Source organism: Talpa occidentalis, unplaced genomic scaffold (assembly GCF_014898055.3).
Source record: "Talpa occidentalis isolate TD23 unplaced genomic scaffold, MPIMG_talOcc4v2.1 talOcc4.18, whole genome shotgun sequence".
Classification (NCBI taxonomy): domain Eukaryota; kingdom Metazoa; phylum Chordata; class Mammalia; order Eulipotyphla; family Talpidae; genus Talpa; species Talpa occidentalis.
This window is the reverse complement of record NW_023601851.1, coordinates 14,378,939-14,406,625: the sequence shown is the minus strand read 5'-3', so window position 1 is coordinate 14,406,625 and position 27,687 is coordinate 14,378,939. Positions and strand designations below refer to the sequence as shown.

Below are 27,687 nucleotides of genomic sequence, written 5' to 3'. Positions count from 1 at the left end.
AGACTAACTGAAATACACTGCTGAGGGGAGCAGTGGGTGAGCCAGGAGAGGTCTGTTGCGCCATGTGGGATTCTCGCTGGCTGGCTGGGATCTAATCTGCACTGCAGAGGCTGCGGACAGGTTCACAGTGCGGTGCTCAATCCGCTGTGCCACCAGGGAGGCCCAAGTACAAATTATTTTTTCCTTTGTGTTTTTATGTACTTTTGCATATACATGCATATAATGTTTTCTGGGCTTCTCTAAGAACCACAATTTAAATACAAATACAAATGCAAATACAAATACTGTTCATGAAAATGTCTTTGACCATTTTTCATTGTTGGCATTGATGCATGCCACTCAGGAAAGCTTTGAGCAGCACCCATTACAGAATTTTGGAGGCCATTAAAAAGTATTTAGTGGGCCTCCCCTGGTGGCGCAGCAGATGAGCACTGGGCTGTGAAGCTGCCTGCAGACTCTGCAGTGACAGTTCGATCCCTGGCCACCAGTGAGGGTCCCACATGGTGCTTCAGACCTCTCCTGCCGTGCCCACTACTCCCCTCAGCAGTGAATTTTGTCTCTCTGCCTATTCTGTTCTCCACTCTGGCTCTGGTGAATTCTGTCACACTCCCGTACTTCTGACAGTACCCAGTGCTTGTATAAATAAATGAATAAATAAATAAATCTAAAAAAAATTAAAAAAGTATTTAGAAAAAAGTATAATGTTAAATTCCTTGTAAAATTTATTTTATTTCAATAATCCCATAAAAATATTATTTCAAATGGAAGCATTATTTAGCTCTCTCTGGAGCTGCGAAATAAGTGACAACCCTGTTTTCCTAGAGATAAGGAGCATGTTTATAGCAGCACTGTTTACAATAGCTAAGCTTTGGAAACAGCCCAAATGCCCAAAAATAGATGACTGGATCAAGAAGATGTGGTAAATATATACCATGGAATATTACTCAGCATTCAAAAAAGATAAACACATGCAATTTGCAGAAACATGGATGGCGCTGGAAGGGATCATGCTCTGTGAAATAAGCCAAAAAGAAAAAGAAAAATACCGGATGGTCTCACTCATAGCAGGAATCTAGAAAACTTAAGTAAGGGACCAGGAAAATGAATAACTATAAGAAAGTGAAAATCAAAATCAACAAAAAACTATGAACCAGAGACACTTTTTGGGGAGTGGGGTGTGGGAGGGGAGGGATTGGGGTCAGAATGGGGGGGGTTGCAATTGTATGGGGAATATAAAAATAAAATTTATTATTTAAAAATAAATAAATAAAATATTCATGAGTTTACCAACTTAAAAAAAAATCCCATGAATGTCTTCTCTGTGATCCTCCAGCTCGCATGGCCCTCCTTGTGATACACACTCTGCTGTTACATTTGCCTTAGAATTTTGGGCTGAGGAACAGGGGATTTTGTATACAGTGCGGTGGTGAAGACCCTAGACCTATCACTTTGTCTGGTACATTGGGTATATAAATGATACTTGTTTTTTTAAAGACTTCATGTGCTATTTTACATATAACAATATTGAATCTATGAAATTCAGCACAGGGACTGTTTTGTGTACATGTAAGTATCCCCCCATGATCAACCCTTCACCCACACCAGGTTCCACTGAACTCTGTATCATCTCTCTGTAGGACTGATGTGAGGGCAAGGATGGCAGATGTCCCTGTCTCTGTGTGTCAGAGAATCCAGTGGCAGGTTTCTGACAGCAGGATTCAAGTGTTGTCAGCAGAACTGACTGCGCTAGATAGCTGCTCTTGCTATCAGTTAATACAATGACATTTTAATATGAAAAATTTATGTTATTATTACTTTAATTCATGAAAGATTTTCATTTGCATGCTTTCCAATAGAAAAGTAGTTCTCTGTGCCGAGGGCCAGAATGCCCTGCTCCCTCCCAGCTGCTCCCCCTCCTCCTCAGAGGCACCAGACCTCTGGGTCTCTGTTCTGACCCCATCTCAGGTCCTGCGCACAGCACAAGCTTACCAGCTGGACTTTGTCTATTTGCAGGTCTCTTCGTGGAGTTCCTATCTTCTTCTAATGGCACCTAGTTTTTGATTTCCCAGTGCCGTTTGCTCACCTCCATGGCGGTTCCTGCTCGTGTCCCCACATTAACTGCTCATGGGGTGTAGTGCGTGCACTAGTTCCTTTCCGCTCACTATCCTGCTTGATCTCTAATTTGTTCTTGTTTTTTTTCCTCCTTTCTGTTTGTCGAAGTGTGCCTGCTTTGTGGGTGGAGGAGGGAAGCAGGGTTCTGATCTCATTGAGATTTTATTGGAATTGCATTGAATCTGTAAGTTGATTTTGGTAGGATGACCATTTTTATGATGTTAATTCTTCCAATTCATGAGGAGAGAGTATCTTTCCATTTCTTTGTGTCTACTATTTCTTTTACCATTGTTTTGTATTTTTCCTTGTATAGATCTTTCACCACCTTTGTTAGCTTTATTTCTAGGTATTTAATTTTTGTGGGCACATTGTAAAAGGGATGATTTTCTTAATTTCTTCCTCTTGAGATTGATTGTTTGCATACAGGAAGGCTAAAAATTTTTGTATATTGATTTTGTTATTTGGTACTTTACTAAACAAATATATTGTTTTAGTTTTTCTGTGGATTTTTAAAGGACTCTCTCTATATAATATCATATTATCTGCATATGATGATAGTTTCACTTCTTTTCCCATTTGGATTCCTTTCATGTCTCTGTCTTTCCTGATTGCCTTTGATATCATCCCATACTTCTTAACTCTGAATTAAATTTCCCCAATCACCCCTTTTTTGCTCTGTTTGGGAAATATTGTATGGACAAATATTAATGGTGGTTGATTATTTTCTCAGTTGTTGACTTGACTGATTACCCCATCAAAGTTTTCTTTATTTCTATTAACTTTTTTTCAAATAAAAAATTTTATCTCTCCGTCTCTTCATAGTGTACATTTTATTCCTCTTTCTAGTGACAATGATTTATTTCATCTTTGTTCAACTGTGTATTATAGTATTTTTCTCTTGAAGCATTTTTTAAAAAGTGGAGCTCATGTTGATTTACATCTTCCATCTGTTTACTTGCAGTGATATCATGATTTTATTGTGTAATATATCAATTGGATTCATGAGCATAGTATTCGTGGTTGCTTTAATTTCTTCTGTGATAATTGAAAATCTGTATACTCTCAGCCTCTGCTTCTATTGCTAATGGCCACCTTTGTATTTTTCTGTTAAATGAGAGACATGATTTGTTGGTAATAGATACTGAGCTAAGACTTTTATTGTGATATATTGTGTAATCTGCAAGAAGTTCAGCTGGGTTTTAAGTTTCCATAGTTCTTGCTGTTCCCAAGTGCAAACACACGTAGTGCCCACATATGTGTCCCTGCTTCTTTTTGTGTTTCTATAGGAACTCGTCCTTAGATATCTTCCTTGTTTGGCATATAATACACTGTTATATACTAGAGCTCTATACCTGTAGTGATGTGGTATGTATGTGGAGGTTAGCCTATGATCTTAGGTATAATGTTAGGCATCCATAGGATATATGTCCCCAAGACTGACCTTCAAAATTGCATTGTAGCCTTCCCTGATTCTGAGGTGAATGAGCAAAGTGTGTTGAGCAGTTGTTGAGGAAATACCTGTCTGTCATCTGGGCTAAGGCTCAGGTAAAGACTATTCTCAAAAAGTGTTTGCCTTTGCTTCAATGAGAATGCTCTGGGTTATTTCACATGGCCAGGAGGGAACATTTCATCACTCTTCATCTTGAGGACCTGGTGTGGATCCTGATCCTAATCCATATGAATGTGGTTCACACCACCAGCCAAGCACCTTCATCCCAAAGACTGCCATCACAGGAGTTTTCACTTTCAATTGCCACACCTTCAACTTGCAGCATTTCAAACCTAGCTTGTGTGAATGGCCAAAAATCATAAAAATATTACTACAACATAACAAGTAAAGGAGTGATTAAAAGTGATTTTTAATTAGTTAGTGGTGTTTATAAGTAGTTTGTTTTTCACACAACCAGCAAGTAGTTATTGTTTTGAAATTGATATTTGCTGAAAGTTTTGAACAAACATCACATCAGCAAAGTGTATTTCCTGTGGGAGAGACTGCACATATTTGTGAGATATCTGTAACCATTTCTTCAGGGTCATAAAGGACAGGGAGATAATTGCTACAGGCTTTGCCTGAGGGACCAAGCTGCAGTTGGGGACAGTCACTTTGAGGGCTGTTTGTGCAACGATAAATTGACTCTGGCCTGTTGAAGCAATGGTTTCAAGGTATTTAATCTGTGTGTTCAGGCGGGCTGTGTGTCCTGTACTGGGAAAAGTAAGAAATGTACAGGCAGCACTATGTAAGTAGCATTCAATTTGTTCCTATGAGAAAGTAGGAGTGTGTTTCTCTAGAAGAGAATTGTGGTATGTTTCCTTATGTTGCCTAATATATGATGCTGTTCCCTAGCATATAATGGGACAACTTAGACAATTCCATCCATTTAAATTAATGACACATCTGTCAAATATCAATATTAGCAAGTTTTATTCCATCCAAGTAAGCAGTTTAGTTATGTTGGAACTGGCATTTATGTACTAGTACTGCGTGAAAGGCAATTTCTGATTTTGAGTTGATAATCATGTTTCCTTTTATTTTCAAATAGGTGCAATTTATTACTGTGAGTCTTCATGGCAGTGGTCAGTTCTATGAAGAAAGAGGGGTGAAGTGTGGAAATACCAGCTGCCTCTCCTCTCTGGTGTTCAAAGTCTTTCCTGAAAGACTTTTTGAAAATCGGAGGGAATGAATTTGTTGCAAATGTGTAATTGATTTTTTTTTCAGATACATGAGCAGTCACTTAAGTAAAATTATATGACATTTCCCTTGGCTTACTCTCAATAGACACTGTTGGTTGATTTCAGTTATTCATGTCCTTTATTCTAAAGGGATAGACTTTTCAGATTTTAAGTCAAATACATATTGTTTTATAAGATTTATTTAATTTTTATACAAGAACCGGGGTACAGGCCAGATGTGAGGGAAAGGAAGAGGATTCACTGGAGACAGAGTGGGGAATGAAACAGGCAGACTGACTGAAATACACTGCTGAGGGGAGCAGTGGGTGAGACAGGAGAGGTCCGTTGCACCATGTGGGATTCTCGCTGGCTGGCTGGGATCGAACCTGCACTGCAGTGGCTGTGGACAGCTTCACAGTGCAGCACTCAATCCACTGTGCCACCATGGAGGCCCAACTATAAATTATTTTTTCCTTTGTGTTTTTATGTACTTTTGCATATACATGCATAGAATGTTTTCTGGGCTTCTCTAAGCACCACAATTTAAATACAAATACAAATGCAAATAAAAATACTGTTCATGAAAATGTCTTTGACCATTTTTCATTGTTGGCATTGATGCATGCCACTCAGGAAAGCTTTGAGCAGCACCTGTTACACAATTTTGGAGGCCATTAAAAAGTATTTAGGGGGCCTCCCTTGGTGGCGCAGCAGTTGAGCACTGGGCTGTGAATCTGCCTGCAGACTGACTCTGTAGCGACAGTTCAATCCCTGGCCACCAGTGAGGGTCACACATGTTGCTACAGACCTCTCCTGCTATGCCCACTACTCCCCTCAGCAGTGTATTTCATCACTCTGCCTATTCTGTTCTCCACTCTGGCTCTGGTGAATTCTCTCACCCTCCCGCACTTCTGACAGTACCCAGTGCTTGCATAAATAAACAAATAAATCTAAAAAAAAGTAAAAAAAAAAGTATTTAGAAAAAAGTGTAATGTTAAATTCCTTGTAAAAATTATTTTATTTCAATTATCCCATAAAAATTATTATTTCAAATGGAAGCATTATTTAGCTCTCTCTGGAGCTGCAAAATAAGTGACAACCCTGTTTTCCTAGAGATAAGGAGCATGTAAAGTCCCATGAATATCTTCTCCGTGAACCTCCAGCTCGCATGGCCCTCCTTGTGATAAATGCTCTGCTGTTACATTTGCCTTAGAATTTAGGGCTGAGGAACAGGGGATTTTGTATACAGTGCGGTGGAGAAGACCCTAGACTTACCACTTTGTCTGGTACATTGGGTATATAAATGATACTTGTTTTTTAAAGACTTCATGTGCTATTTTACATATAACAATATTGAATCTATGAAATTCAGCACAGGGACTATTGCGTGTTCATGTAAGTATCCCTCCATGATCAACCCTTCACCCACACCAGGTCCCACTGAGCTCCGTATCATCTCTCTGTAGGACTGATGTGAGGGTAAGGATGGCAGATGTTCCTATCTCTGTGTGTCATAGAAACCAGTGGCAGGTTTCTGACAGCGGGATTCAAGTGTTGTCAGCAGAACTGACTGCACTTGATAGCTGCTCTTGCTATCAGTTAATACAATGCCATTTTAATATGAAAAATTTTTATGTGTTATTATTACTTTAATTCATGAAAGTTTTTCATTTGCATCCTATCCAATAGAAAAGTAGCTTAAATGAATATAAAAATATGAACATTTTTCATTCAGCATGGAACTGATACCCAAAATAATCTCAGAAAGTATGCTTTCTGGACCTCCCCGGTGGCGCAGCGGTTGAGCGCTGGGTTGCGAAGCTGCCCGCGGCCTCTGCGACACCGGTTCGATCCCCAGCTGCTCCCCGGCCACCGGAGGAGGGTCCCACATGGCGCACAGTCCTCTCCAGCCGCCCGCTGCTCCCCTCAGCAGTGTGCTTCGGTCCTTATGCCTGCTCTGCTCCCCGCTCTGGTTCTGGTGAATTCTCTCGCCCTCCCGCGCTTCTGACTGTACCCAGTGCATGTATGAACAAAACAAACAAACAAATAAATAAATAAATAAACATGCCTCTATAAAAAAAATAAATAAAAAAAAGAAAGTATGCTTTCTACTGCCCTTATCACTGCAGATGTTGCTTTAAGTTCACGTTGGAACAAGACCAAGAAGGAGAGAAAATAAAGGAGAAAAGAAATCCCTGGGGATCTTTTAGCCCTGAGGTTGCTACACCTCCATCTGTAGGGCAATGAGTCCCCTTTGCTTCCCACTCAGAAACAAATTTCCCACATGCAGTGTGCTCCTGCAGGCACATATGTGTGCCAACTGCTGCCCTTGGACCCTCTTCCTTTCCAGAGTCACTGTGTCCAGGTCTGCACATGTTAGTGCTCTGTACTCTCCTCCCCAGGCGCTTGCTTCTTTGACTAGATCCACAGACTCAGTATAACTGTGCAGCTTCAAGCAAAATTCCTATTTAATTATGTGTTTGTAAAATGAATCTTCAGAGAAAAAAAAATTCCTTTTTACAACATGAGAGTTGTGGAGTTAATTGGAAATTATTGTGGAAAGATTTAATTGATGAAAGCTTTATTGTGACCTTGAAATTTTCTCCCTGTTTTCCACACATGCTTTATCCCCCTGATGACTACAGAAGGAATCAAATAGACTTGTGTGTTTCAGTGTATATTTAGGGTAGAGTGCAGCTTGATGTGATTGCCTGAGACTTTCAATTTCTAGAAAACTTTTGATAACAAAGATGTCATTAAACTATTAAGCTTTAACAACATATCTGACCATTCTGCAGTGTGGAGTAGTCTGATATCTCATGAGATCCTTCATCAAAGTCACATATACTGATTTACTGAGTCTGAAGAGTTGGGACATAAATGGATTTGAGATATGATAAAGTTGGGTATGATTTGATTTGGTAAAATTTTTTTATGGACTGCAAATATACTACTTTTGAAGAACACTCCAAAGTTCCAAATTGGGAGCATGAGCATGGCATGGCTGAACAATCAGACCTCAGGCAGTGATTTTTTCCTCTTGGATCTGTTCCATAGCACCCTGGTGCCCTGGGTCCTCTTCACACTCATCCTGCTTGATTTCCTGGTGGCCCTGTGCGGCATCACCATAATAATCATCCTCATCTGGGCCGACCCTCTTCTCCACACTCCCATGTACTTTCTGCTCATCCAGCTGTCCCTCATGGATCTCCTCTATATCTCCATGTTTGTCCCCAAAATGGTGGTGGACTTTCTATCTGGGGATCATCGAATCTCTTTTATTGGGTGTAGCTTCCAGATGTTCCTCTTTGTCACCCTTGGGGGCTCAGAGTGCCTGCTGCTGACGGTCATGGCTTATGACATCTATGCGGCCATCTGCCACCCTCTGTGCTTCCTCATACTCATGGGTCCCAGGGTCTGTGTGCTCCTGGTGCTTGTGAGCTGGCTGGGTGTATTCTTCAATTCCTTGATCCATGTGGTCTATACTCTGACACTCCGTTATTGTGCCTCCAGGGAAATTCATCATTTCTTCTGTGAAGTCCCAGCGCTCCTGAAAGTTGTCTGTGCTGACGCTTCCCAATATGAAAAGGGTATTTCTGTCACTGCTGTGATTTTTTTTTTGGTCCTTCCCATCTCTGGCATTCTGCGCTCCTATGGGAGGATACTCTTCACTGCACTGGGCATGGGTTCAGGCCAGGGATTCAGGAAAACCTGGGGTACTTTTGTTATAGGACAGGGAGAGGGGCAGCCCAAGCCCCGCAAACCTGCCTATTCTAAATGGGTTCTGCCATCCGCCGCATCAACACAAAACATAGGAGACTTTAATGGGAAGGAACTTTAATAAAACTAGGAAACAATACAGGTAAGGCAAAGAGTCTAGTTTCTAAATGAAGCACCCAAAGTTACCCATCCCCTCGTGGGTAAAACTCCATCCATATGGGGTCGGCCCAGAACAAGGCCCCAAAGCCTGCCACAAGTCTAAAGCATCTTCCAGTGGGGACCCACAGAAAAGGGTCACAAACAACTGGACAAGCCCGGAAGGAAAAGAGCAAAATCAACATCAAGATAAAAGCTGCCATGGTCACCTCCCCACGGGTCTCACCCACATCTGTGTCACCCAGTCCACGACCAAAAGACAAGCTCAGTTTCTTCACATGTCTCTAGGCTCCATGCGCCTCCTCCAGGTCTCCTGGCTCCATCCTGCTTCCTTCCTTCCTCAGTCTCTTCTTCAGCTTCTCCTCTTCCTGCTCAGCTCCACCCTCCCTTGGGTGGGGCAGGGAACCTCCCCCTTTCCTGGGACCACCCTGTTACACTTTCTCTTCTCATGTGACCGTGGTGTCCCTCTTCTATGGGGCTGCCATCATTAAGTACATTCTGCCAAAGTCCTCCCACTCCCCTGTAGAGGAAGAAGTGGTCCCTGTGTTCTACACCATCATAACGCCCATGCTCAACCCCCTCATCTACAGCCTGCAGAACAAGGACGTCACTAGAGCTTTTCGGAAGGTTTTCAGAGTGTCAGGAATTGGAGTTTGCTGTGTCTACCATAAACCCATAATAGGGTTGCCTTTTGCTTTGAAAGTGAACAGAAGATGTATTTGTACAGATACACATATACATGTAACTATAAAGAGAGTTATTTTGAGAAATACAGGATAAAAACACATAATCATGTACCTAGTAATCAAATATAATTTCCTTTAAAAACATTTAATGACGTATACTTTTGTAGTCAATGATAACATAAATATGGATATTGATTATTCCTTTGATAAATAAGGTTTTCCTATGTAATCATTATATTGATTGTACTTTCCAAATGTACATCTTCAGAACCAGGAGTCATTATGCCCTTAAGCAATTGTCTGTATTGAGAGTTGATGTATCAAAACTATCATTGTAATCAACACAATTATAGCAATTCCAAAGTGTTTAATTCTTGGAAATTTCAAGATGTTCCTAAAGCATTGCTTGCTTTAAATACCTCACCTGGAATTCTGAGTGAAAATATATTCAGATATCTATGTATTAGTATACATTATTTAATGTTTTGTAAACTTTAAATTGAGTTATAATTGATGTATAACATTTTTATTCAGGAGTACAACATAATGATAGACCTTCAAATACATTATGAAATGTTCACAGTGCACAATCACCATCCAACCCACACCAGGTTAACTGTCAGGATACAGCTTCTGACCTCACTGGACTCACCCAGGAATCCACACCCATTCCACCTGGTGACCCCCTTTATCTCTCTCTCTTTTAAAAAGATTTATTTATTTATGCATCCAAGGACTGTGGTGCAGGCCAGAGGTGCAATGCATGAGAGGATTCCCCAGAGACATAGAGGGGAACAGAACAGATGGACTGAAACACAGTGAGAGCAGCAGCGGGGAGACAGGAGATGTCTGCTGCACCATGTGGGTGGCTCCCTGGCCAGGGATCGAACTCATGCTGCAGTGGCTGCAGACAGCTTCATAGTGCTGTGTTTAACCCCTAGCACCATCAGGGAAGCCCTGGTGACCACCTTCTTTCTGTGTCCAGTTTGTTCTGTGTGTAGATTTCCTTGTAAGTGAAATCATAGATATTTGTCTTTTTTCTGTTTGAGTTTTTCCCTTTGCATTACTCTCTCTAGATTCTCCATGTTGTCACATGTGGTGGCATTTCATTTGAAAAAGGAAAAGTTTGAAGGTTTTACATTATATAGATATATACTTACACACCCACACACGTGCACAGACACACACACGCAACACACTTCCTTCATCCCTTCATCCATTTGGCCCTTATGTTCCCACGGTGAGTGCTGCTGTGAGGAACTTAGGTGTGCAGACATCTTCCCAAGTTCATTATTTCCATGTCTTGGATAAATACCCGGATTGGGGTTTCTGGATCACATGGTAGTTTTAGTTCCATGTGTTTCCACCGACAGAGCATGGGGGTCCCCTTTTCTCCACATCTTTCAAGCACTTTTGTTTCCTGGAGTTTTGACCTCAGTATTCAGTCATTTCCCATGGGCCATACTTCCAAGATTCCCAGTCTTGAGAAAGAGTAAGTTTGGGATGATCCCCAGGTCAGACACACTGGCAGGTGCCCTCTTGGTGGCTTCATGCAACCTGGGTGACTCCAAGCACCAGGGGGCACCCTCTTGGCATCCCCCTGCACCCTCCCCTCACCCCCCGCTACTCAACAGTGTGAGAAAGTCCATGTGAGAGCTCCACCCACCTCTGCAATGTATCCACTGTGGTGCGAGAAGCCACCTCATTTCACAGGTAGGTAGGGCCTGGAATCACCTGGCACCTCATCACCTGAGCACAAGGAAATTCTGCCCATGAGGGCCTGGCATCCAGAACTGCCACGCCCCATTGCTCAGTCCCTACAACTGGTGGGTGATGCCACACCACAAGCTGCGTATGGGCACCCGGAGGGGCTGCTGGTTCCACCTACCTTCCCCTCAGAAGCAGTCAACATCTGCTGTAGAGGCCCGTAGCCCCACCCAACCAGCAGTGCAGTGGATACCTCTCCTGTGCCTGCCCATGTTGCTGTAGCTGCGCTGGGCCAGCAGCCCAACACGCCACGTCACGCTGACATAAAGGAGGGTGAGTGCGGCCTGCCCAGGGCACAGCAGGAGCACCTAGTTCAGGTGGCCGTGGGGCAATATAGTCCTGAACTCCCTGGCACAGTCGCTGCACAAAGTCATTCCAGCAAATGCAGAGAGATATTAGAGTTGATAACATACAGGAGCAGCCACAGAAAATCTGGCAGAAAAGGAGACAGAGACCATGTCCAAAAGCGACAAAGCAAGCCAAATCTATGGGGAAGCCTGAAGAAATGGGCCTCAACCAAGAAGCTGAGGAAGAGTTTCAGCTACTGGTTGTAAAGATGCCACCAGCCGTGGGAGGATGGTGATCCTGTGAACGGAAGGAAGATTCACATAGGAACACAAAGCTGAAGAGTCACCAGGGCACCCCGGAGCATGCTGACGGCGCAGGGGGCAACAGTGAGCTGGGCGGTGAGACAGCAGAGCTTGCCCAGGCAGGACAACAGAATGAAAGAGAATTTGACAACATGAAGACAGTGTAGTGGCCCCTGTGGTGTGAGAGGAACGCTATTCACATCAGGAGGATCACAGAAGGAGAGTGACAGGACTAGAAAAAACTATTTTGAGGAACAATGACTGAAAACCTCTGTGATCTTGGAAAGGAAACACACATCCAGGTAGGGGAAGGCCAGAGAGTTCCTCGTAAGAAGAGACCAAGACACCCCCACGCTGAGCCGTATTCTAGCTACAGCGACAGAAGTTCAAGATGAGGAGGGGATGTTGACGTCATCAAGAAACACGAGCTTGTCATGGCAGGTGCCATCTTTGTGGCAGAGAGCATAAGGCTCTCAGCGCTTTGCACAGAGAATTTCGAGACCAGAGTGAGCGGCACTACGTGTGCAACAGGGACAGAATCTCTAACCAAGAAGCATCACTCATGTGAGATAAGACGTGCAAGCCCACACCCTTTTAATAGTCCTCTGCTGCACCACGCCCACCACCCATGCACCGTAGTCCCCACCATAGACCCTTGGGTCCCTTTCCCGTGGACACCCACCTCCGTCCTCCCGTCTGGCAGCCTCAGCTCTACAGTCAGAGTTCTAGTGTTAGTTTGCTTTGGCTTTGTCCTAAGTTATGCTTAGCAGAACTCCCTCCTGTTCCAGGCACGTTGCTTGGAATGGCAAGCTTTTTTTTTTTTTATGGCTTAGCATCATATTCAGTTCTGTCTATGTGCTTCATTTGTAACCCGGTCATCTGTGATTGGGCCTTAGGTTGTTTATATAACTTGGCTATTGTACATAGTGGTGCGATGAAGAATGGGGTGTGTGTATCCCTTTATTCTTTATTCTTTGGAAAGAATAGGGAAGTGGTGTAACTGGATCCCTGTGGCACTCAGAGGCTGTGGGGCAAGGTTGCTTTGTGAGGCTGAGGCATGCTGGCTTTTAGTTTTTCAAGTTGACTATGATATTAGCTGTGGTTTTGTCATAGATGGCTTTTCTTATGTTGTTATATTTTCTATCTATCCATATTATTTGGGAGTTTTCACCATAAATGGATGTTTAATCTTTTCTGATAGTGTCTGCATCTATTGATATGGTCATAAAACTTTCGTATTTTCTATTATTGATGTGGGGATTTGTGTTGATTGATTTATGGATGTTGAATCATCCTTTTACCCTGGAATAAGTTCTAATTGTTTATGACATTTGATGCCTTTAATATGTTCTTGAATTTGATTTGTTACCACTGTGTTGACAATTTCTCATCTGACAGACAGTCTTGCAAGGTATAGCGCTCTTGACTGACAGTATTTATCTTTGAATAATTTGAATATGGCATGCCATTCTCACCTGGCTATAGATTTCTGCTGAGAAGACTGATGTAAGCCTGATGAAATACCTTTATACATTACCTGCCCTTCACTCCTACCTGCCTTCAGTACCTTATTTGCCTTGAGTATTTGGTACTTTGACTACTATGTCTTGCTGTAGGCTCATTGCATTTAGATACCCAGGTGTTTTTTTTTTTTTTTTTTTTTTTTTTAGCTTCATGAGGTATATTTAATTCCAGATATGGGTAGTTTCTGTTATTATTTCCTTGAATAGGCTCTCTGCCCCCCCCCCCCGCCCCTGCCCTTCACTCGCCTTTGCCCTACTGGGATATCCATTATTCTTATGTTGGCTTTCTTAAAGGTGTCAGGTATTTCTCAAATTATCTCTTCATTATTTTCTATTTTTTCTCTCTATTCTTTCACCTCGTCCTTACTATATTAATGTCTTCATGGTGACTGATTTAATCCTCTGTTTCATCTTTTCTACTTCCATAGCTTTCTTTAGACTTCTTGTTTTCATTTGTTGAGCCCTTGACATCCTGAATTTCTGTTATTTTCTTATTTAAAGTTTGATTTTCACGGATTTTATTTGTTAACTCATTATTTTTCTAAATTTTGTTGTACCTCTTCAATTTGCATTTCTGAGTCCTCTTCTATTACTTTGACTCGCATTTCTGAGATTTCTGTGGTATCTGCTTTAATGTCATGTCATTTGTGATCTTGTTCATTTTAGTCTTCTTTCTTTCTCTGTGATTTTGTATGTCTAGAGGTTTGTCAGTTTTGTTTCTGGTCTAAAATTCATTCAGTCTTTATGCTGACATTTTCTATTAAATTTCTAGTCTCCTGGTCATTTATTTCCTCTCTAATTTATTTTTTACCTTCCTCTACTAATCGTGGAGTAGTATTTCCTTTACTTTCCAAATTCTGTAGTTTAAAACTTAGGTATTTTAAAACTTTAGTTTTGAAATCATCCATTTTCTTAATGTAGTTAATAAACTTCTTTTGCAGCATCTCATAAATATTTTGTATATAGTATTTCCATTTGTATCAAGACATTTTTTTTATTTTCTACAATTTCTCCTTTGATCCAAACCCTGTTACTTAACTGCACATTTGTGAATTATAAGTGCTCTGTTTGTAGCTAACAACTAATTTCATATAGCTTTTGATATAAAAGCTGCGTGAATCTTTTTCAGTCTTTATAATATTGAGAAATTATTTCTGGCCTAATACATAATTTATAATGGAGAATGTTGCTTTTACTATTGAGGAAAACATATGTTCTACTGGATTTTGGATGGAATGTTTGTATATTGGTCGAGGTGCTCCAGGGCAAACATGTAGTTTATATTTAATGTGCCCTTAATGATTTTCTTTTCAGACTGTTAGAGTGTCCCCCAAAGAGTTAACATTTATTGTGACAATACTCTGAGTTTATTTTGCAATTGCTGTCTGTTCTTAGAAGAGCCAGGAAGGACTCTTTCATCTCTGTTCATTTTGTGATCCTGATGTGGATCCTGGCCCTGCTCCTTTTGAAATGATGTCCCCTCCCACACACAGGCACTTCCATCCTGACTGCAGTCCCAGAGGCTTGTCACTTTCAAGGACTACTCAGATCAGCATCAGAATGGCAGCCTGCTCATTGCATGAAGTTTTAAGTGCTTCTCCTCCCCATTTGGGGCTGAGGAGCTTCACATGATATCAGCAGAACTATGCATGGTTGTCTGTATTTGCCTCTCTTCAGACACAACGTTTTGTTCATCGTGAGAGAGCAAATCTCTGACAGTTTAATGAAAAGTCAGTAGTTTTCCTTTTCGCTCAGTACTTCTTCTATGGGAAGTACAGGTATGGTCACTTCATAGCCAAAATGCTTCTCATTAGACACATTTTTTTACGTAAGGCAAGCTTAAATTTAGTGTTTACTCAGACTCTTGAGTGCTCATGACCTGACTCAGTGTTCCCTGAGGTGGAGCCCGCATGTCCTTGTGAGACAGCTGCAGGCATTTCTCTGGGTCACAGAGGACGGGGAGATAATTCTGCACACTTTACTTCAGGGAACAAGTGCGGATGGGGACGGTCCCTCTGAGGGCTGCCCGTGAACAGTCAATTAGCTTTGGGTTATTGAAACAGCGTGTCAAGGTATTTAAATCTTTGTTCATGCAGGGTGCACGCTTCTGATGCTGGTGGGGCCGGGAAGTTTGTCAGCAGCACTTTAGGAGGAGCTCCGGTCCAGTTCCTCGAGTAAGTAGGAGTGTTTTTCTCAGGAAATATGCTGAAGAAGTGTGTTTTTATTCCTGAACTGGTTAAAATATGATGCTCTAACCCAGTGAATATAATGGGACATCTCAACAAAACCTGATGTGTGCACATCAATCTAGAAATTCATAAAATACTGGTGATGCATTCTATTGAGTCGAATAAGGTATAGAGTTGGACGGTTGCCGGCATTTTTTTGCCTTACACAATCTATTGTTTTATAAAAGGCAATTTTTGATGCCTGTCTGATAACTTGGTTTCATTTTGAAAAAGGTCTGATTTCCCAACTCCAACGTGGACAGGTTTTGGCTTTATGTAAGAAAGACAGGCTGTGTGTTTCCATGCCAGGAGCCTGTCTCTAGTGTTCAGTGTCTCCATAAACTGACATGAGTGAGGGCTCTTAGATCTGGATCAAGTCATCTTAAAGGCACATGAGTAGTCACTTAACTGCAATTAATGCCCTTTTGAGCAAATGTAGTAAATATATTCTTTTGGCTGATTTTACTGTTATTCATGACCCTCACTTACAAAAGAGATTTTTTCAGAAGGTAATTGAGGGGAGTTATCTCCAAATTAATGTTTTATCACTGGCTAATGTTTGTGTGACTTCTTACAAATCCTTAATTTCAGGCTTTATAAATTGTTTTTAACACTGAATAAAATAAATATTATGTAAAAATCTACCGAAGTCAGACACATCCCTTTGGAACTAGGGTGTTTCATTACATGATTAGAAGTGTTGATGGTAATATGTACTAGGGGACATTGGGAGTCAACAAAATGCATATTAGAAAGAAAAGAAGGGAAATTCCTCGTATAATTTTTTTTTCAAAAATCATTCAAATATGTCACTGATTCAGAATGTGTATTTCTCCCACTCTCATAACTGAGATATACCAATAACTGTCCTTGCATAGACAAAGGACTAATTAATAGAGCCTTTGTGATTTTATGAAAAATTTCAATGCATAATGATCTTGAAATCTACCAAATCTTGAGGGTGTTTGTGTGGAAATTCACACGATGATCAGCCCTCGGTTGCACAGCAGGCCCTGCTGGCCTCGGCTCGTCTCCCTTGGGCACTGAGCAGTGAGGATGCTTCACAGGGTGTTTCTGATGCTTGTGAATGGAAGTGAACATACCGAACCGTGTGAACGTTTTCTTTTATTATGTCAATGGCATATGTTTAATGTGATTAAATGTGGCTTCTTTCATAAAATCATCTCATGAATTACCTTCCAGAAAACAGTTTAAGAAATTAATAAAAATAGCCCCACATTTTACTTTCATCCCAGAGTTGATGCTCAAATTTTCATGCCGCTGTGCCTTCTGTTCTGTCACTTCAGGTATCACTTTAGCTGCCTTTGGAACAAGCAAGGAAGGAAAGGAAACAGGAGAAAGGTGTAACCTTTAGGGATTTTCTAGCAATGGTATTGCTGCTAAGTTACCCTCAGTAGGAGAAGGATTTTTTCATTTTTTCTCAGGCATTGGAATTACTTTTCCACCATTGTTATGTGATTCACATCTGTATGCAAATTTGCACACACCAAGACCCTCTTCACTGAGAGATTCCCTTTGCAGACATGAAATAAGAGGTATGGAAGCTTCCACGTTTCCTCTTCCCCATGAGCTTACTTAATGATTGGAGCTATTAAATCACAAGTATGTGTATCTATATATGAAGCTCTAAAATAACTCCTAATTACATGTTTTTAAAATAGCTTCTTAGAGGAATAGTTTTTCCTTTTTGCCTCAGGTGAGAGTTGTGGAAGGAATTGGAATTCCTCTAGGAAATGTTTAATTGATGGTAGATGTGCCTTTCTTAGATGCTGAATTTTTCTCATCTTCTATATAGTCTCTAAAGTATTGATAAACTGAGTAAACCACATATGCACATATATTAATGTATGTGATTTAGTAATTAATGCCTCAGTTTAGATATTGTTATCTTAAGTGGACTTTGTTTAAATTTCGAACCACTTAGATAACAAATATATGATGTGTGTGCATGAGTGTTTGTGTGTGTGTTTTCAACCAGAATTATGCCATATTCCAGATGTGGCATTTTCGTAAGTTTCATACCTCTCATTAGTAACACTGCTGAAAGGTAAATTTACTAACAATATACGTTGAAGGATAGGGAAGTGAGAAGCCTTCAGATATTAGAAATCAGTGCATGATTTTATTTGATTAACTTATATAGAGACTGCAAACATAATACTTATGAAACTGTCTCCAAAGTTACAAGTTTGAACGGGAGCATGGCATGGCTGAGCAACCAGACCTCAGACAGTGATTTCGTCCTCTTGGATCTGTTCCACAGCACCCCGGTGCCCTGGGTCCTCTACACACTCACGGTGCTGGATCTCCTGGTGGCCCTGTTGGGCAACACCATAATAATCATCCTCATCTGGACTGATCCTCTTCTCCACACCCCCACATACTTTCTGCTCAGCCAGCTGTCCCTCATGGATCTCCTCTATATCTCCACGTTTCTCCCAAAGACTGTCCTGGACTTTCTGTCTGGGGACCACCACATCTCCTTCATTGGATGTAGTTTCCAGATGTTCCTCTTCACCACTCTTTGGGGGTCAGAGTGCCTGCTGCTGGCAGTCATGGCTTATGACCGCTATGTGGCTATCTGCCAGCATCTGGGCTACCCCATCCTCATACATCCCAAGGTCTGTGTGTTCCTAATACTTGTGACCTGGCTGGGTGCATTCTTCAATGCCTTGATCCATGTGGTCTATACTCTGACACTCCCTTACTGCACCTCCAGGGAAATCCATCATTTCTTCTGTGAGATCCCAGCACTTCTGAAAGTGGCCTGTGCTGACACTTCCCAGTACAAAAAGGGCATTTTTGTCAGTGCTGTGATTTTTTTCATCCTTCCCATCTCAGGCATTCTGTGCTCCTATGAAAGGATACTGTCCACTGTACTGGGCATGGGATCCACTCAGGGACTCAAGAAAACCTTGGGTACTTGCTCCTCTCACATGACTGTGGTGTTGCTTTTCTATGGCTCTGCCATCATCAAGTACATTCTGCCAAAGTCCTACCACTCCCCTGGGCAGGAAGAGGTGCTCTCTGTGTTCTACACCATCATCTCACTCATGCTCAACCCCCTCATCTACAGCCTGCGGAACAGGGACGTCACTAGAGCCTTTAGGAAAGTTTTCAGAATATGAGAAATGTGAATGTTTGTTTATCCAGTGTAAATCTCAGCATTTGTGGCATTTTCTTTGAGATGGAATATGAAATATTTATATACACACATATATCGTACATATTTTTTACAGATGCCAGATAGATGAGAAATACAACAGCTATCCAACATATAATTTTTACCTAGTGGCAATATATAAAATGGTCATTTTCAAATTCAGTTATGTGTACCTTATTGATTTCCCATATAATATATTGATTTCCCATATAATATATTACTGAATTTTTTAGTACCTTTAACAATATCATATCTGCTTATTTTTTTTTTTTGAGATATTCTACCTTTAAATTGTGGTAGTGTTTTTGAGCACTTTTTTCCAATAATTTTTTTTTGTTATATTCTGAAACTACAATGTAAATGAATAGCTATGAATATTTAATGTATATATTTTAAAAGATATCCTAAGACAATACTTGTTCTGAACTGGACTTAGACTTATTGAGTCAATACTGATTGATTCATTATATGTTTCAATTTATATTCATTAAATAACATATTGTCATTTTGTGTTTGAGCAATAATTTGTATTAACATTAATTGGTATTCAGGTATATAACCTAGTTTCTTAATATTTGTATAAATAGTGAAATGGTCATCCCTAACAATCTAATTACCAACTACCACCATACAATGCCAGCTTGGGTTTTAGCCTCTTTCCCATTTTGTCCACTCCTCAAACCCCACACCTCCTGCAATCACCTTTTCCTCTCAGTATCTATGAGATTGTTTTGATGATAGACTTCTCGTGTAAGTAAAATTATATCACATTTGCCTTTTTTGATTTTATCTCATTTTTTATTCCTTCTCTTTAAGATAACCGTGATTCTCAAAGGTGTGAGATGATATCCTATTAAATTTTGATTTGAAAGTTTTATTCTAATACTACTGATTTTTTATATCAATTTTGCAAGCTTGTTAAATTTGTTTCAGTTTTGACAGGTTTTGGTGGATTCTTTTGGAATTCCTATATATATATATTCATATCATTAGAAAATACTCACATTTTTATTTTTTCCTTTCCAAAATACATCCCTTTTGCCTTTTTCCTACTAAAGTGGTCTGGTAAGAACCTCCAATACTATTGATATGTTGAGTAAAATTCAGGGGAGTGGGTGATCTTCACTTACTCTTGATTTGAGAGGGAGAGATACACTTTTCAACATTTCAACTTTTCAACATTTTCAACATTATTTTGTCACATGTGACCTTCATTTTGTGAATGTATTTTGCCTCCATACTCCGTTTGTTGAGAGTTTTTTTTTTTTCCACAAATTTGTGTTGAATGTCATCAATGATTTTTCTGCATCTATTTAGATGCACATAGGATTTTAATCCTTCCTTTATTAATATGGTATGTACACTGATTGATTTGAGAGATGTTGAACAATCCTTGCATTTCTGGAATGGATGGCACAAGAAAGAAATCATTGTGCATAATCCTTATATATTATTGTGAGTTGCATGTACCAATATTTTTTGAATCTATGTTTACCAATAATACTGACCTGTAATTTTTTGTGATGTCCTCATTTGTTTTTTATATTCGCATAATGCTTACATTGTAAATTGACTGTGAAAGTGTTCGCTTCTTTACAACTCTTGACACATTTGGGAAGGGCATGCATTAAATCTTTGACCATTTGGTATATTTACCAGAGAAGCAGTTTTGTCCTGAGTTTTTATTTTGTGTAGGGTTTTATGTATGGTGTGAGGTAGTAATCTAGTTTCATTCTTTTGCATGTAACAGTCCAGTTTTCCCAGCACCATTCATTGAAGAGACTTTCCTTGTTGCAGTGCACATTCTTTGCTAATTTGTCACAGATTAGTTGACCATAAATGTGTGGCTTTATTTCTGGGTTTTCAACTCTATTCCATTGGTCTGTTCTATGAGCCTTTTGGAGTTGTGTTTTGGTGTCTGATTTTGGAAACATTTGGCCATTTTTTCAAATAATTCTCCCCCCTCTTCTTCTTTTATTTCACTGTGCTTTTAATTGTGTTATACCTTTAACATCATCCACCACTACTTATTTGTTCTTTTGCAAACCTTTATGTTATTTTGGAATGTGTGTTTCATAAATCTTGTATTGATTAGTCTTCAAGCTTGTTGATTCTTTCCCAAGTCATAGTGTATATTCTGATGTGCCAATCTAAGTTTATTTATGTTACAATATTTAGAAAGATACTGTTGATCTTGTATTCTTGCAGACTCTGAATTTTTCATCTTCTTGCTTATTCTGTCTATGTTCTTTAGTTATGTTTTCTCTTTATGAATCATTAACATATTTACCATAGTTTAAAAAAGTCTTTGTGTAATAATTCCAAATCTGTATAATATCTGAATCTTGCACTAATGTTTGCTTTCTCTCCTCAGAAAATGTGTTTCATTTTTAATGGACTGCCTTATAATCTTCTGTTGAATGGTGTACTTGATATTTTGGGTAATACAAACTGATCAATGTTATTAACGTGAAGTTTTGTGGTGACCCACTTTAGAGTTGAACTCTATTTTATATTTTCTGTAGCTCTCAATGGCAGTGACTCCAAATTAATCCAGTGTTTGTTTACCTGTTTTTCCTTGTCTTTGTGATACTACAAAAACATACTTCTAGATATATTCCATATTTTGCAAAGTTTTAGCTGAAATATTTTGTCATTGTACTGGAGCCCTTTGGTGAGGTGTAGGGAAGTATGTGGTGTTGCATCCTATACACTGGGGTTAGATCTCACCATTTGTTAGGCTTGTGTCCCTTAGATGTGACCTTTATGAGTGATTTGTAACTTTCCCACTCCTCAGAGGGGAGTGAAAAAGATTAGTAGGAGCAGAATTTGAGGAGACATACTTCCCTGAGCTTTGTTAAGCATCTCTTAGATTGTCCCCAAAAGAGTTAACATTTATTGTGTGAATACTCTGAGTTTAATTTACAATTACTGTCTGTTCTTAGAAGAGCCAGGAAGGACTCTTTCATCTCTCTTCATCTTGTGATCCTGGTGTAAATCCTAGCCCTGGTCCTTTTGAAATGCTGTACCCTCCTGCACCCAGGCACTTCCATCCTGACTGCAGTCCCAGAGGCTTGTCACTTTCTTTTTTTAAATTAATTTTATTTTTATATTCCCCATACAATTGCAACCCCCCCATTCTGACCCCGATTCCTCCCCTCCCACCCCCACCCCCCATAGAGTGTCTCTGGTTCATAATTTTTTGTTGATTTTGATTTTCACTTTCTTATAGTTATTCATTTTCCTGGTCCCTTATTTAAGTTTTCTAGATTCCTGCTATGAGTGAGACCATCCAGTATTTTTCTTTTTCTTTCTGGCTTATTTTGCTGAGCATGATCCCTTCCAGTGTCATCCATGTTGCTGCAAATTGCATGTGTTTATCTTTTTTGAATGCTGAGTAATATTCCATGGTGTATATTTACCACATGTTCCTGATCCAGTCATCTATTTTGGGGCATTTGGGTTGTTTCCAAATAATAGCTATTGTAAACAATGCTGCTATAATCATAGGGGTGCAGGTGCTCTTTGGAATTGATGTTTCTGTTTCTTTTGGGTAAATACCTAGGAGTGGAGTTGCTGGATCATATGGAAGCTCTATGTTTAGTAGGTCCAGAAATCTCCACATAGCTTTCCATAGTGATTGGACCATTTTGCACTCCCACCGCTGTGCAGGACAGTCCCTTTTTCTCCACATCCTCGCCAACATTTGTTGTTGCTATTTTTTTTTTTTTTTAATATGTGCCATTCTCACTGGTGTGTGATGGTATCTCATGGTAGTTTTGATTTGCATTTCCCTGATGACAAGTGATGTTGAACATTTTTTCATATGCTTGTTGGCCATTTGCATTTCCTCTTTGGAGAAGTTTCTTTTTAGCTCTTCTGCCCATTTTTTGACTGGCTTATTTTCTTTGTTTTTGGTGAGTCTCATCAGCTCTTTGTAGATTTTTGTGATCAGTCCTTTATCATTAGTGTTGTGTGAAAAAATATTCTCCGAGTCGGTGGGGTTTCTCTTTGTTTTTTTTTTTTTTATTGTCTATTTGGCTGTGCAGAAGCTCTTTAATTTGATGTAGTCCCAGCTGTTTATCTTTGCCTTCACTATCACTGCTTTGGGTGATGTGTCTGTAAAGATGTCTTTGATATTCTTATCATGTAGTGTTTCACCTATATTTCCTTCTATATATTTTATGGTTTCAGGTCTTATGTCTAGTTATTTAATCCTATACAAAGAAAACTATAAAACACTGTTAAAAGAAATAGAAGAAGACACAAAGAAATGGAAAGACATCCCCTGCTCATGGATTGGAAGAATAAACGTTATTAAAATGGCCATCCTACCAATAACAATATACAGATTCAATACTATTCCAATCAAAATTTCATTGTCATTCTTCAAAGAAATAGAACAATTATTGATGAAATTCATATGCAATCACCAAAAACCCCGAATAGCCAAAGCTCTCCTGAAAAAAAAAAAAAATGAAGGAAATGGAGGTATCACACTTCCAGACTTCAACCTTTATTACAAAGCCATGATCATCAAAACTGCCTGGTATTGGAACAAGAATAGACACACAGACCAATGGAATCCAATAGAATATCCAGAAATAAAACCACAGATTTATGGTCAACTAATCTTTGACAAAGAGCAAAGAATATGCATTGGAGCAAAGAAAGTTTGTTCAATAAATGGTGCTGGGACAACTGGGTCGCCTCATGCAAAAGAATGAAGCTTGACTACTACCATACACCATACACAAAAACCGAGGCTTGTCACTTTCAAAGGCTACTCAGATCAGCATCAGAATGGCAGCCTGCTCATTGCATGGAGTTTTAAGTGCTTCTCCTCCCCATATGGGGCTGAGGAGTTTCACACGATATCAGCAGAACTAAGCATGGTTGTCTGTATTTGTCTCTCTTCAGACACAGCATATTGTTCATCCTGAGAGAGCAAATCTCTGACAGTTTAATGAAAAGTCAGTAGTTTTCCTTTTCGCTCAGTACTTCTTCTATGGGAAGTACAGGTATGGCCACTTCATAGCCAAAATGCTTCTCATCAGAAATACAAATTTTTATGTAAGGCAAGCTTAAATTTAGTGTTTACTCAAACTCTTGAATGCTCATCACTTGACTCAGTGTTTCCTGAGGTGGAGACTGCATGTCCTTGTGAGACAGCTGCAGGCATTTCTCTGGGTCATGGAGGAAGGGGAGATAATTCTGCACACTTTACTTCAGGGAACAAGTGCGGATGGGGACAGTCCCTCTGAGGGCTGCCTGTGAACAGTCAATTAGCCTTGGGTTATTGAAACAGCGAGTCAAGGTATGTAACTCTTTGTTCAGGCAGGCTGCACGCTTCTGATGCTGGTGGGACCAGGAAGTTTGTCAGCATCACTTTAGGAGCAGCTCAGGTCCAGTTGCTTGAGTAAGTTGGAGTGTTTTTCTCAGGAAATATGTTGAAGAAGTGTGTTTTTATTCCTGAGCTGGTTAAAATATGATGCTCTAACCCAGTGAATATAATGGGGCATCTCAACAAAACCCGATGTGTGCACATCAATCTAGAAATTCATAAAATACTGGTGATACATTCTATTGAGTCAAATAGGTATAGAGTTGGACAGTTGCCAGTGTTTTTTTTTGCCTTACACAATCTATTGTTATATAAAAGGCATTTTTTGATGCCTGTCTGATAACTTGGTTTCATTTTGAAAAAGGTCTGATTTCCCAACTCCAAGGTGGACAGGTGTTGGCTTTATGTAAGAAAGACAGGCTGTGTGTTTCCATGCCAGGAGTCTGTCTCTAGTGTTCAGTGTCTTTCCATAAACTGACATGAGTGAGGGCTCTTAGATCTGGATCAAGTCATCTTAAAGGCACATGAGTAGTCACTTAACTGCAATCAATGCCCTTTCGAGCAAATGTAGTAAATATATTCTTTTGGTTGATTTTACTGTTATTCATGACCCTCACTTACAAAGGAAATTTTATCAGAAGGTAATTGAGGGGAGTTATCTCCAAATTAATGTTTTATCACTGGCTAGCATTTGTGTGACTTCTTACAAATCCTTAATTTCAGGCTTTATAAATTGTTTTTAACACTGAATAAAATAAATATCATGTAAAAATCTACCGAAGTCAGACACATCCCTTTGGAACTAGGGTGTTTCATTACATGATTAGAAGCATTGACGGTAATATGTAGTAGGGGATATTGGGAGTCAACAAAATGCATTTTAGAAAGAAAAGAAGGGAAATTCCCTGTATATTTTTTTTTCAAAAATCATTCAAATATGTCACTGATTCAGAATGTGTATTTCTCTCTCTCTCATAACTGAGATATACCAATAACTGTCCTTGCATAGACAAAGGGCTAATTAATAGAGCCTTTGTGATTTCATGAAAAATTTCAATGTATAATGATCTTGAAATCTACCAAATCTGGGCTCAGGTTTGAGGGTGTTTGTGTGGAAATACATGCGATGATCAGCCCTCGGTTGCACAGCAGGACCTGCTGGCCTTGGCTCATCTCCCTTGGGCACTGAGCTGTGAGGATGCTTCACAGGGTGTTTCTGATGCTCATGAACGGAAGTGAACATACCGACCTTTGTGAACGTTTTCTATTATTAAGTCGATGACATATGTTTAATGCGATTAATTGTGGCTTCTTTCATAAAATCATCTCATGAAATACCTTCCAGAGAACAGTTTAAGAAATCAATAAAAATAGCCCCACATTTTACTTTCATCGCAGAGTTGATGCTCAAATTCTCATGCCACTGTGCCTTCTGTTCTGTCACTTCAGGTATCACTTTAGCTGCCTTTGGAACAAGCAAGGAAGGAAAGGATCCAGGAGAAAGGTGTAACCTTTAGGGATTTTCTAGCAATGGTATTGCTGCTGAGTTGCCCTCAGTAGGAGAATGATTTTTCATTTTGGCTCAGGCATTGGAATTACTTTTCCACCATTGTTATGTGATTGACATCTGTATGCAAATTTGCACACACCAAGACCCTCTTCACTGAGAGATTCCCTTTGCAGACATGAAATAAGAGGTATGGAAGCTTCCACGTTTCCTCTTCCCCATGAGCTTACTTAATGATTGGAGCTATTAAATCACAAGTATGTGTGCTTATGTAGCTTGAAAGAATAGCAGTGCTTTGGACAAGTGAATATACCTACCTGCTTTAACTATTTCTAATAAAAAGTAAGCTAATAACATATGTTTTAATATTATTAATTACAGCTTCTTTTATAAAATAGTCTCATTTTTAGTTCAGCACTTATCTAAATATATGTTTTCAAAATATCTTTTTAGAGGAACAGTTTTTTTATCAGGTGAGTATTCTGGAAGGAACTGGAATTCCTCTGGAAAGTATTTATACCTTTAGATAACTAAACTGCTATAAAAAAAAAGTATAGTTGATTGTAGCAGTGCCTTTCTTCTAACTGAGATTTTCACCTCATCTTCCATATATTTTCTGCACTTTGATAAACTAAGCAGGCAACCTACGTGCATACATGGAAGTATTTGATTGGGCAGCACATACCCCACTATAGCCATCAATAACTTCAGTGGAATTTGACTGTAATTGCTGAGAGTTTCCATTTCTAGAAAACTTGGATAGAAAATTTGTATATACACATATATTTTTTCAGCAAGAATGATGTAATTCTCCATATGTGGTATTGTCTTAGGTGGTCTCTTTTTTAAAATATATTCATATATTTCTACATTGTTGTTCATTTTTGTACAATGTTTGGTTTTTCCTCTCAGGTGTTGTCCCCATAAAATTACTACCACCTCAACACCTGTGAGCCGTCCCCATAGATTCTTGTGCTCTTCCCTCTGTTTTGATCCCTTTCCCTTCCCCTACCCTGATGAATGTCTCCAATTCATAGTGTCATTGCTAGTTTTGTCATTTTCCCCATGTCCCTTATTTGATTTTCCTATGTTCCTCAGTAAGTGAAACCATCTGACATTTTTCCTTTTCCTTCTGACTTATTTCACTGAGCTTATATAATCTCTTCAGGCTCCATCCATGTTCCTGTGAATGGTATGAGTTTGTCTTTTTTGATTGCTGAGTAGTATCCCATTGTGTATATAGACCACGTCTTCTTTATCCAGTCATCTGTTTTTGGTCATTTAGTTTGTTTTCATATTTTAGCTATTGTAAATAGTGCTGTGATGAACATAGGAGTGCAAGTAACCCTTCAAATTAAATTTTTGTGTCCTTTGGGTAGATTCCTAAGCGTGAAATTGCTGGGTCATATGATTGATCCAGTTTTAGTAATTTGAAAGCCACATAGCTTTCCATAGTGGTTGGACCAGTTAGCATTCCCATTATGTGATCTCTTATTAATCATTAGTGAGGACTAAAAGGCAAGTTATTTACTGAAACTAAAAGTTTAAGGCAAGTAAAGCAACTTTAGATATTAGAAGGTGATGCATGATTTTATTAAAAAAATACATAGAAACTGTAAATGTAATACTTTTGTTACAAATTAGGAGCACGAGCATGGCATGGCTGAGCAACGAGACCTCAGGCAGTGATTTCGTCCTGTTGGATCTATTCCACAGCACCCCGGTGCCCTGAGTCCTCTTCACACTCACAGCGCTGGATCTCCTGGTGGCCCTGTTAGGTAACTCCACAATAATCATCCTCATGTGGGCTGACCCTCTTCTCCACAAACCCATGCACTTTCTGCTCAGTCAGCTGTCCCTCATGGATCTCCTCTATATCTCCACATTTCTCCCAAAGTTGGTGGTGTACTTTCTGTCTGGGGACCACCACATCTCTTTCATTGTGTAGCTTCCAGGTGTTCCTCTTCTCCACTCTTTGGGAGTCGGAGTGCCTGCTGCTGGCAGTCATGGCTTATGACTGCTATGTGGCCATCTGCCAGCCTCTGCACTTCCCCATCCTCATGCACCCCCAGGTCTGTGTGCTCCTGGTGCTTGTAACCTGGCTGGGTGCATTCTTCAATGCCTTGATCCATGTGGTCTATACTCTGACACTCCCTTACTGCACCTCCAGGGAAATCCATCATTTCTTCTGTAAGATCCC

At 39.8% G+C, this 27,687-nt stretch overlaps 1 protein-coding gene across 1 annotated transcript; it reads left to right on the top strand.

The window, feature by feature from the left end:
- Positions 1-17,674: 17,674 nt before the first annotated feature.
- On the top strand, positions 17,675-18,601 carry LOC119250896 (olfactory receptor 2T27-like). Its single transcript, XM_037518473.1, has one exon. It carries the CDS (start codon positions 17,675-17,677, stop codon positions 18,599-18,601), a length of 927 nt encoding a protein of 308 aa, XP_037374370.1.
- Positions 18,602-27,687: the final 9,086 nt, after the last annotated feature.